Here is a 12,252-nt window from a genome sequence, read left to right as displayed (position 1 = left end):
ATATATATATGTAGAGAATATGATATGTAAAGACTGCAAAGGCTGAAAAATCCTGAAGTCTGTATGAAATTAGAGGTAGTATGAGAATTAAATTTTTTATGTTTTTTAAGATAAAAATGGGGCGGGGGTCGTATTACACATGAGACTGTATTATACACGAATGAATACGGTACTTGAATAAGATGTAGAAAGAAAACCAGGATTTAATCCACGTATCTTAATCAAAATGTCTTAACTTTTTAGCGCCACTCGTGGACGCCAACTCCATCCACAGCGGGTCGGCCATGCTGATGCTGCTCAGCGTGGTAATTGTCGGTTTAGCTGCTTTCTTCATCTACAAATTCAAAAGGTGAGTCTAACTTGCWGTGTGGTGGTTTAAATCACCTTTAAAAAGGCAAAAACTAACTTGTGTCAGTTGATGCTCTGTTAGAAAAATCCCGTGGATTCATGTGGAGACTGAGGACCCCCATGAGAAGGATCCGGAGGTGATAAGCACAGTAGGTCAGAATGATGGCATGTCCAAGGTCAAGCTAAGCGAGTTTCCATCTCAGAAAGAACTGATGGAAAAGGAGCTGGAGGGAAGGAACAGGGGTAAYTATTCGTTATTTACATTTGTTATGTGGCAAACTGGATTGAAGCATTGCTGGAATATGCAGGTTTTTTTTACTCGAGGGAAAACTAGTTTTCCACAATTTAAATATGAAAGCAAAATGTATTTACAGTGAGCTACGATTAAATCTATTGTTGTTGCAATAATGATGAAAATGCAACATTCATCTTTGTTTTTATCTAAACAGATTTAGATGTTAAGGGAAATAGAAACATCTATACATCACTGTTTAAGGATTTCAAAAATTCCATCCCACAAGTTACAGCAGCTGTGATTCAGTCGTTTTTTTATGTGAAATCAAAATTAAATACAGACTATTATTATCTGTGAACYACTCTGATCCATTAATCCATTAATGCAGGATTTAAAGGATGACTGTCAGGGTAAAGAGACTGATGCAGATTAAAACTGCGTTGCCCTAAAAATACATCACTTTGCATATGAATACGTATCACCAGTATTTGAGTGTAGCCTGAAGCAGCCCCCATTGTTTCAGATTTACTCCTCTTTAAGGAAGGCCAGTGTGCACGCTCCGCATTAAAGTGCAGCACACGTCCGAGGAGCTGGAACAACTTTATCRCTGCAGTGTGTCATAGTTTTTTGCAAATTGCCCACCAAGAGCCAGCTGCAGCATCCGCACAGGACTCGGATCTCGTCCGTGACAAGTCCACTCCTTGATTGCTTCGCGTGACATCCGCTGTGATAGCTTTTAGATGGGGACCACTCAGTCCCCGCGCACACTTTGGACTGTTTGACAAAAGTAGCTTTGCAGTGCTCCTGACACAGACATGTGGGCCGCAGGGCTCTTTTTCTGATCACTCAGCACTTCGGTTGTTCTTCATTCCTCAGCTCTTTCTACCTTTTCTCCCCAAGTCTTTGCTGATCTAAAACAAATTAACTTTTTTTTAGAGGGGTTGGTTTTGAAAGTGTTTATTTACCAAAGATCAGTGCAGCGTGGGGACACTAGATTAAATGAATTTACAGCCTGATGTTTAAAGCTTTCATTTGCTCTCATCAGCTGGGTTTCAGTTTTATAAATCTTGTTTTTTGGCTGAAATACAAACGATCCTGCACAGCTGATGCGGATGTTGCCAGATCTGTTCAACAGCATAATAAAACCATCATCCCTGCAGGTCAATGTCCAGCCTGCTGCACTGATCATTTCATTATGTGATTGAGGTTTTTAACTTCCTTGCTTAAATTATTTGGAAAATTGTGGAAAACTGAACTTTTTTATGTTCTTACTGAAATCAAATGACTTCAGAAGCTCCAAAAAGAAGAATCTAAAAGGTATTGATAGCTGTTGTGGTGCAGCTAGGTGAAGAAAAAGAAGAAAATATGAGAATCTGAAACAGTATTTGACAGATTAAGTTTAAAAAAGCACAGTAGAAATGTTAGTTAAGTCTCCTTATTTGGTTTATGCTCATGCCAAATGTCAAAACTGGCAGCTCAGAAACTTTCTATGGCAACCCATTCTCACATCCAACTCGTCAACATATTGATGCTTGGTCGGGTAGCAGTCTGCGTCCAGTTTTGGACACGTCAGGCACCCCCCTCGCTTCAGTTCTTGATGAGATGAGACGAAGGAGGAGGAGCGCATTGTCATATTTTTGAAAAGAGTAGGAAATGCGCGACAACTAACTGTCCAAAACTTTGGTGTAAATGTAGCATCAGACYGGGACACAGACTAGACGTGCGTCTGAACAGGGAGGAGCGTCTTGTTTTTTTTTTCTGGTCCGTCTTTAATAGTGGATGAAATAAAGATAAAATAAAGAAAATGGCTTTGCTTTATTAATGAAGACCGAGCAAAGGTTTTGCACACCAAATAATTAATTAACCAGATGATTTAGAGGCGGTCTGTTTGGTGAGTTTTGCCACTCCAGGAGCTGCGAGCTGACAACATTTTTGTCCCGAGCCCAGTTTAACGAGCCGCTGACCCGCATCGGTGCTGATATCTCCAGCCAGAACACCAACTACAGACGGTCGATTTCAGATAAAGAGCTCCTGTCCGTCTGTTTCTGGTTAGTGGGCAACATTCAGGAAACCGTCACGTGGAAAAATGAGTCTTTCTGATTGGTTGACACGACGCGTCGAGCAGCAAAAGTTCAAATTTTTTAGCTCGAGCGTCGGCTGCTTTGGACATGCCGAATGCACGGAAAACGCTCAAACCGCACCTACCGCTTCATTACGTGCCACGCTAAATGCTCTAGATGGGTTGCGAGATCCCTAGAGGCGCATCCACCATAGACTTTGCAAGTAAACCGACCTCTCCTGCAGCTCAAAATGCATTTGGTTTGAATAGCATGACTGTCCCAGACCCTAAATTTAACTTCTATTAGCCATACAGCCTATCCCCAACCTCAGTACCTAAAATTATTATTAACCACAGACCCCCAACCCAAAGACCCCTAAATGGCACAACATGGAAAAGCCGTGTGCGGCAAAGACTGATGCGAGGGGGGTGCCCGACGTGTCAAAACTGGATGCAGATGGCACCTGACCAAGCGTCAATATGTTGATGAGTGGAGTGAGAACGTGTTTATGGATATTTTAGTAGTAGAGACGATTCGAGTGACTGAAAGAAACTCCTGAAAAGGGCGAAAGGTTTTCCAAGCAGTTCTGACAGTCAATCAAATGTGAAAAAATAGTTCAAGTTACCCTTTGCATCGATGAAAAACTAAACATGCACAAATAAAGTTGTGAGGAACAGGTGCTATGGGATCAAATTAATCAGATCTATTCCTTTGAATTTCTTTAAAAAACAGTTTTAATCAATCCACCAAGACCGATATTTTATCTTCTTCGTTTCATCATCAGTCCTCTATGTTTTGGGAGGTGTAGCTGCAATGAAACATTAGTTTCATGTTTGTAAATGCTCTTAAAAAATCCTCCCAACTGACTTAGACAGGAAAATGTTTCAGCTGCCCTGTTTGCAGTTACCTGAGCGAATGTCCACTGCTCTTTGCAACTTTGGAAGCTACCGGCTCAGTGCAGCATAGCAGCTGAAAAAGGTTTTCTAACCCAGAAGCTGAACGCCGAGCTGAAGCAGTGCGAACATTAGCCCCACATTCATCATGTGGCCTGGAACATAACTCCAAATGAATAATGGCACTGCCCTGTAACTGCAAGCTGCAACAAAAATGAATTATTGCAGCTCCAACTGCAATTAGCTTGTGTAATCAACAACAATCTAATATATTTATAATTATATGTACTGGGCTGTAATGACTGAGAATGGACTGGGTTTATCATAAAATAAGCAAGAAAATAACATGCAGAACAGGAGAAATTGTGTTTGTTCTGGGCGAGGCACATCAGTTAAATTGATGTCTCTGTTAATGTGAATTCAATAATGTGTTTGTGTAATTTAGAARCCACCTTGTGTAGTCATCAAAAAAAGAAAGAGTTAGTTTTCTTACGACTGTGAGCAAAAGTAAAGGTGAAAGATGTTTTTGTGGATTKCTTCAAGGAGATACAGCTATTCAAATCCTGTGTGATTTTTGGTTTCTGCAGTTTAAAAAAATGCTTTTCTAATTTAGAATGTGACTTTTTTTTTTACAATTGTCACTTTTACCTTCACTTTTCCTTCATGTGCAGCAGAAATCCTAATTGTGCCGCCAACACAGTTTACTTTTAAAACCCGCTGCTTGTCAAAGCAATTTAAAAGCCATAAATCATTGTTTCTTTTACAAATCTGTACCAACAGCTAGATTTTAACGCTGATGAATTGATCAAACCGTTATGAGTTAAATATGCTTCATAATGGCTAAATCTGAGTTGCTGAGATGCAAAAGCTCTAAATTAAAGATCTTAAACACAGTTTCTTCTTTCCAAAACATCCATCTTGCATTTAACATYTCTTTAACCCCACTCAGAAAAACTATTCAACCAAAATATAAGGGTGATGCACTTAAAACGAATCAAAAGTGCTTAAATAAATGATAATGTCTTCAAGGTAAATGGTTGGAAACAACTTGTGAAATCTGAAGCAGTAGTTTTTGCCACTAAATGTATTTCTGATGGAAGTTTGCATGCATTTGATGTCAAAGCAGCTAAAAAGAAAAGTTGTAAAATTTCTAAATTTTATTATTTTATTTTTATGTTTTCAGGAGGATTTGGAAGAAATATGGAGAGAATTGTCACAAGGGAATTCCCAAACTGTACTAATGTCTGAGACACGAGCGCTGTTGCTGAGTAAGTACAGATTCGTGGCGTTTCAGTCGTGCTGAAATAGTTCGCTTTGTTGGAGTTGTTTTCTAAATTTTTATGTCATGCTGATAGCCACCATTGTTCCAAGTCCTTTTTAATTCACATGGATCAGCTAAGTGGTTTCCAGTATCTGTGTGTGTGAACTTCACTGACGAGGACCTGCTGTTTTAAAGGACTGCTGCCATAGATGATAAGTTTTGAACACTGACACAATCCAATTTTGAAAACATTTTACTTCTTTTCTAYACAGATAGTAGACAGCAAAATAAAACATGTCTAATGGTTGAGTAAAATTCTATGAATGTACGGATTTATACAAGAGGAATGTGTAGGATATATCTTATTTAGTAATATAAGTCTGAATATAGATATCTGGTCCTAATAGTGGACAGGCCTTGAAAAAAATACTTTGTTTTGACTTCTAGTGTTTCCTTTATCACACAAATTGAATCAGACTGTAAAATTGTTTCTGTGTAATTCTTTTTTTGCTTATGTTTCTTTTTAGTACACCCTGAGTGTACTCAAAAAGCCTCCATGACATAGAGATGTGATTAATACCTAATGTGAAAAATGTCTAAATTTTGGTATCCTGGAGCTTATATTCTGGTTTTTTATTTTCAATAAAATGTGTTTGGTTTATAGACATAATTCAAATGTGTAAAAATGTGCAAATCTGACTGTTTTGGATGCCTAAAGAAGAGAAACATGTTGGGGTTTTGGTCTGTAAGATAACTTTAATGACTGTTTCTCAAAYGATGAAGGTCTGGCTTAATGAATGTTGATAAGTTGTACATACAAAAAGGAATATTCAACTTTGTTGTAAAAAGTCACCGAGCAGGAAAGTCTTGTGTTTCCATCACATTCAGTCCCACAACAAGCTGTATAACTTTGTTTACTTTTTTTTTTTTTTTACAATAGCATGCCCTAATTATCTGTGATCAAAGACTATATTGGGGTATGTGAGAACTGTACACACATATATATATATTTATGGTGATTTTAAAGTTTACTTGACACATWAAACAAATAATTAAACACATTGTCCAATGGTCTAGTTGTGCAGTCGCTCAAAAGTTATGCATGATCTGATCTACAGTATTGTACCCTCTTTGTCAATGATCTTGTTTTAAACCATATTTCTTACTGTGAGCAAGTTACCATTCTGAAATTGTTCCAAATAAATGTATTTTTCTATGATTTTTTTAAAATAATTTTTCTACTGTGCATGCCCCCACTTTCAAAATGTGTTTTCTTGTACKTTTGTGTTGTCATGATATAAACCTAGAAAAAAAATGAGTCCAAGAAGAYGTGTTCTTCCTACTCTTCCCCAGTCTTATCTGAAGCACAGGTGGCTTGTAAGAGTCAGCGTGTCAGCCTCGACACACCTCTCTAAATGATCTCACCGAGGCACTAAAGTCAGCTTTAATGGGCRGAGGTGTGATAACAGCCATGTGAAGATTCCCATCTGACATTTAGACTGAGCTACCTTTTACCTCTATCGCTCAGGTTGCCTGTTACCAACGCTTTATGTTTAATGGGAACAATTATCGAGGCCTGGGACGGCGATAGGAAACAGACGATCTGGTGAAGGGAAAAAACTCCGGGTCTCTGTTTTCAGATGTCGATGAAACTCTCGGTGACAAATCGGGAGGACAAAAAGAACTTCACACTTCAAAGCAGCGGCGAACTGGCCCCCGTCCTCTGCTCTGCATTTTATTTGCCACTTCAACAACTCTATATCACGTACCAATCTCCATCACTCAAACAGCCATCAGCGCCCCGAGAGTCTTATTCTCGCCTCTGCTCTCTGTCTGAATTAACACCAAGGCCTCTCTCTAACCGCCCTGGGATGTTCGGCGTCGCACAATCAAATTGAACGGTGACAATCACTAATGGATGATTCGCTGCAGCCAGACACTGTAATGTAGCACTCGATGAAAGGAAACATGCTCATCAATTTCACACTGTGGCTAACACAATATTGCTGTGGGTTATTGTTGTGGGACATTTTTCATTCAAGGTGCAATCCAGACAAGGAAAATCTTCTTTGTTGAGTGTGTGTGTGTAGATGTGTGTGTGTGTGTGTGTGTTGATTTCCTGGAGAGGGGATAATTAATTTGTTGCACAGTGGGAGAGCCAAGGAACTAGCCAATTAGAATCACTCCAGGATACTCGGAGCTTTTCATTGTCCTCCCACTCGGCCCCTTTATAACAAGCAAATGGCTGCAGTGAAACTTTGGGCATGCGAAGCAACACTTAGAAATAAGGCAGAGCACACAAAAACATAAATAAAACACAAATCTGACAAAGTAAGGGTGTCTTATGAGTCAAAATTACCCATTTGAGACAGTCAAAGGTGAAGTCGTGAAGATGAAAATTGACTAATAGTCAATAGTCTGACTTAAGTAGCAAAAATTATCAGTTTGTGCTACTAGGAGTGAACTGAACAAGCAGCCACATTGCATTGCTGTTGTTTTTCTGTTTTATTCTGCAATCATGGACACTTCTGCAAGGTCAAATGAAGAACACTGTAACAACCCACTGAATAATCACCTCACTTGGAACGGATGAGGTGTTATAGCCTCTGAAGAAACAGAAAATACTGTAATTCACAATTCTAATCTTTTTTTGTTTTGTTTTCTAGTTAAGACACATTTTAGAGGAAACAAAAAAAACATCATGCAAATATGTTCACAACAGTATTCACAGGTTAATAAGTGGAACTTAAAGAAACCATTAAAGTAAAAGAGAGAGGGGGGAAAAAAGATCTTCTGACGATTTTGTGTCGAGTTCTTCCAAGTCGGAGTTTATTTATGCGTCTGGCTCAATCAGAGGATTGCAAGGAAGAGGTATGGAGAGGCCTCTAGTCAATTTGTCTTCCTGACGTATGATGCTGAMAACACTTAAAAAGAAAAGTTTGATGAAGAAGAACTTCAGTACATATCCCAAAGAGACAGCGGCTGACCAAAGCTGTGTGCGTAGGCTGAGCCGCGTTGACAGGAGATACGTCTTCTCTATCTCCGTGTCCCTCGCAGCGAAGGAGATGAACAAATCTGCAGCCTTTTTGTCCGCCGAGTCCTTGGGGGCAAACCTGGAACTGACTGCAAGCTCCTGCATCAGTTGAAACTTGGGAAGAAAAAAAAAAGGGCAAAACAAACAAAAAAAATAAACTTCTGCTATCATGTTTGGGGGGGATAAACAGTTGGAGGGAAAATAAAAAATAAATAAAGGCTTGGAAAACAACCAATAATAAAAACAAAACGATAGCGCAACCTTCACAGTAATCTCAGTTCAAAGATTTTCTGTGTGTGCCAAGGAGTTCCTTAAACTTTGTGGTGGTAAAAGCAAACAAACTTTGATCTGACGACTAATTAGAAAAAAACATATTTAGAACTTTTTTATAATAATTATTATTATCATTTAGCTGCATTACAGTAAATGCAGCTTTACTTGTCTGAACAGGATTATTCAAAAGCATTTCCATATCATTGTAGAAACCAGAACTTACACGAAAAACACCTATAATTTCATATAAAGCCCACATTTCCAGTCAAAGTGACCACATGAAAAGAAAGCATCACTGCTGTAATAATAAATCTGCAGCATCTGAATGTTTTAGATCAGCCAGTGGTAGATTTGTGATGGTTCAGTGTGACAAAAATGACTTATTTGTGTCTCCTAAACAAGAGGGACTGCTCAGATTAGCATCTTCTGTGTATACCTATCTGCTATAATCTCCTGTTCTTTTTTATTTTCTTTTTCTGTTATGGCATATATAACATTGCGAGCTGTGGAGAGACAGGCTTGATGGAATACACAGATCTGGGACTGGGAGCCCTCCATCATCTCCTGAACATTGYGAGCTTTCATTGGCTGAGAATCTGGCGATAAGATTTACTGATTACAAAGAGCTTAATGAATCCGGCTCCTTCACTGTCTTTACTCAGATAAGCCTGTTCCACGCACACACAAAAAGTAAACTTCACCAACACAAGTTCAAATAAGAAAATAAATAAATAAAGTAGAAATAAGAGAATGATTTGAAACATTATTACACATCCCTGTCGCACGGCTGTTTGGACTTTTCTCATATTTGAGCATTTGCAGCTGTAACCAGCTGAGACACATAACGTTCACTTCTTCCATTATGGATGTACATTATTTACATAAAAAGATCAATGTCCTTGCAAAAATACAAGTATTTCAGTCAAAAAGTGTTCCTTTTCAAGAGGCAAATATAAATCTGTACAGTCTCCTCAGAGGGATTTAGGCAGCACAGTGTGAACTGGTCCATCCATGCATGGGTAGCAAAAGACTCGAGACCATTCATTGTGACCGCAGTTTCCTAGCTCGCTGGAAGTAACTGCCAAAGAAGATGTATTGCTTTCGAGTCGGTCATAGACTTCCAACATTAAAACACATGGGGCGCTTCATCAGAGAGGTTGATGTCTGTGTGAGATGGCAGGTAGCCTGGCGAGGGAGGGAGGGGAGAGAAAAGGAAGAGTCAGGGGAGAAATTTTATTTCGGCATTTGCATAAGAGTGTATTTTTGCAGGCAAACACATTTATCTTGGATGGGTCGATTGTTTACTGTAGGTATGGGAGGAGGTAAATCAACTGGAACCTCGTAGATATTTCTTGATGAAAATGCTTTCACCGCTTCGCCGCCTTCCTGATGCACTAATTATTTTATTGGATCAAATAACTCACCTGGACGTTCTCATCACTTTAGCTGGCACTTGATTGTGCTTCACTTTACCTGTGTATACTAATACCTCCCCACGACAAACTTGGGATGGCAAACGCATAAATATACAGCGCATAATAAAAGCCGCGTCTTGGCAACTTGTATGACAACACAGGAGGRGGAAAGATAGCATCAGCACTTAGCATTAAGTGAATCTCTCTTTGCTGTCAGTGAGTTTAAACTTGTGGCCACGATTCTTCACTGTTGTGACAACTTCTTTTGTGCTGAAAGGTTACTTAGAAATAAATACAGGCAAACTATTCAAAGAGTTTTGACTGAAATGCTGCTGGAGTGAGATTTCAGTTGAAATAATTTAAAGACTAATTTAGCATTCATGCTAAATATGTGGCCACATCTTTGGTCCCTTATAGCTTAAAGCAACGGTTTAAATTGTTTGATTTTGGGGTTCTGAAGTGTTATGAACCATCAGTATCTTACCTGTTGTAGACAGCTTTTTAAATTATGTCAGGTTGGAGCAACCTCAGCAAACAGGGAGTCTGAGCAGGGCTACGAACAAAATCTTACAATAATTCCAGTCATAAGGTTTTATAGTAGTTCCTAYAAAAACCTTTTTATAAACTTTTTATAAGTTGGTTTTGTATTTGATGGATATTTTCAACTGCCACTGAGATAAAGGGGCAATAATATAGTCATATCAATTACTCGATTATTTTACAGATATCAAGCTAAGACTAGTTTTTTTTTTCATTTGTGATGTAAAAACTTAATCCTTGAGTTTTGGAGCTGTTTAACTTACCGGTATGTCCCAAAAAGAGCCTGATTTCTTCAGTAAAATAATTAATTGTTCTAAAGATTGTTCTGGATTAGGTCAATAGAGCAACATATCATCAGCATATAATGAGTTAGTTAAACTTATTCCTCCCATTAAAATATGTTTAACATTTTGGTTTTCAATAATCCATTTGATGAAGAGCAAATAACTGGGGGCTAAAGGAGCAACACTGCCTCGAACCTCTTTTTAACCTGAACAGTTCAGATTTAAGCCCATTATCTTTAAACTGAGCTAAAATTTGGTTTTAGCTCAGCTTAAGGATAGCTGCCTTAGACTATCCTTAAACTGAGCTAACTTCAGCCTAACCTGTGCCAGTAGCTTASATTTATTCCAAACACACACTCTGAGTCCAGACATTTCAAGCAAAACCCATTTTAAAACTTCAATAACTACTAGAGTCAACTTTATCTGTAAACAAAATATCTCATGAAACATGAAACAGATTTTAATGAAGCTTTCAWWAAGTAGTGGGGTTGAATCAGCMGATTACCTTTTAGAGTCAACCCAGTCCAAGACGGTCCCCACAGCCAATTGAAAGGACAAGAAAAGGCTGAAACTCTGTCAATTTAGTGTGGCAGTAGTTTGGAGTTTTTCCCAACACATTCTGAGAACTAATAAGTCACTGATAGAAGTGTAAAAATTAGTAAAAATGTTCACATGAGATGTTGCAAAATCCATATTGATCTTGGTCCCATTCAGACTAGCTGTTACCTCATCAATATGGTCAGAAATAAACTATTTCTCCATAATGACGCCATTCAAAGAGCAATATATAACAGGTGAGATTATAACTGTTCATTCCCACAGAATGTCTCTTTAAAATATTTGAACTACTTATTGATAATCCAGTTCTCTGAAKCTCTGTTACAGAGCTCTAATATCAAATAGCAAAGTTTGTACAGACGTAAAGTAATGACYGCTAACTTCAACCTAAACCATGCCAGCCAACAAAGGCTTTTAGGCATTGAGTGGTTTTTCTTTACTTTTTATGGAAAAGAAAATCTAAAATTTAGTCAAACATACAAAACAACCACCTAAACATTTAGGTTCATCTTTCAGAAGGCAACCTTTGACCTAATACGGTCAAAGGCTTTCTCTTGCTAGTTTTTCCAATGTGGGTGCAACTCCTGCATCACTTTTACAGCACCTAGTGTTCCCACGTGCCTCCCATCCAAGTACTGACCAGGCCCAGCCCTGCTTAGCTTCTAAATAAATAAATAAAAATAAATGCCTTAATAGAAAAGATGTTACATGAATCATCTTCACAGTCTATAGCAGTGGTCTCCAAACTACGGCCCGCGGGCCGAGTTCGGCCCGCCTCTCCATTTGGTCCGGCCCCCAGAACAATACCAGAGTGCATTTAGTTTTTTTTCATATATGTGTATTTATGTTTGATTATAAAGTTGGACTTTTGCAATAAAATGTTCCTTAGTCATGAACTATTTTCATTATTAACTATTATTAGTTAGTAAGTATTTCATTCATACACACATATAACGTGACATTCTGTTCCACCCTTCTGCGGTCTGTGCCCCTATCTGGCAACSCCCAGAAAAAMATCCTAAACCCGCCCCTCTCAAARAGAGAAYVGAATAATGGYGAAAAGATTAGGTAAGAGAAAAATTGATTCAGAATGCARGGCATTTAAGCTGCAGTGGACAAACGATTATTTTTTGTTCATCTGTAAAGAGGCGGTGGCATATTCAAAGAATACAATCTGTGGCGACTCTATGAATCACATCACAAAGACAAGTATGATAGCTTGCAAGGCCAAATGATAGCAAACAAACTCTCAAAGCTAAAAAGTGGACTGTTAGCTCAGCAGAATACATACTGTGAAGAACCCAGCGAGGGTTATTTGATTGTGCTTTCTGGAAAACAATAAATTTTTACA

The 12,252-nt window shown here is 38.5% G+C and overlaps 2 protein-coding genes across 2 annotated transcripts in view; one reads left to right on the top strand and one right to left on the bottom strand.

Moving 5' to 3' along the window:
- Nucleotides 1–6,016, top strand: part of sorcs3b (sortilin related VPS10 domain containing receptor 3b) — a 60,588-nt gene extending 54,572 nt beyond the window's left edge. Inside the window, exons 25-28 of the mRNA XM_014002167.1 lie at nt 244–349; nt 431–591; nt 4,720–4,804; nt 4,892–6,016. Coding sequence (XP_013857621.1) covers nt 244–349; nt 431–591; nt 4,720–4,784 — 332 coding nt within the window. The 3' untranslated portion in view covers nt 4,785–4,804; nt 4,892–6,016. The remainder of the gene's footprint in view (nt 1–243; nt 350–430; nt 592–4,719; nt 4,805–4,891) is intronic.
- Nucleotides 5,716–12,252, bottom strand: part of LOC106513379 (VPS10 domain-containing receptor SorCS1) — a gene marked incomplete in the record, with an annotated part of 60,021 nt that continues 53,484 nt past the window's right edge. The window contains 1 exon segment of the mRNA XM_014002179.1: nt 5,716–9,289. Coding sequence (XP_013857633.1) covers nt 9,231–9,289 — 59 coding nt within the window.

The sequence above is a fragment of the Austrofundulus limnaeus genome, unplaced genomic scaffold, assembly GCF_001266775.1.
Source record: "Austrofundulus limnaeus strain Quisiro unplaced genomic scaffold, Austrofundulus_limnaeus-1.0 Scaffold0, whole genome shotgun sequence".
Lineage (NCBI taxonomy): Eukaryota > Metazoa > Chordata > Actinopteri > Cyprinodontiformes > Rivulidae > Austrofundulus > Austrofundulus limnaeus.
This window is presented reverse-complemented; position numbering and strand designations above follow the sequence as displayed.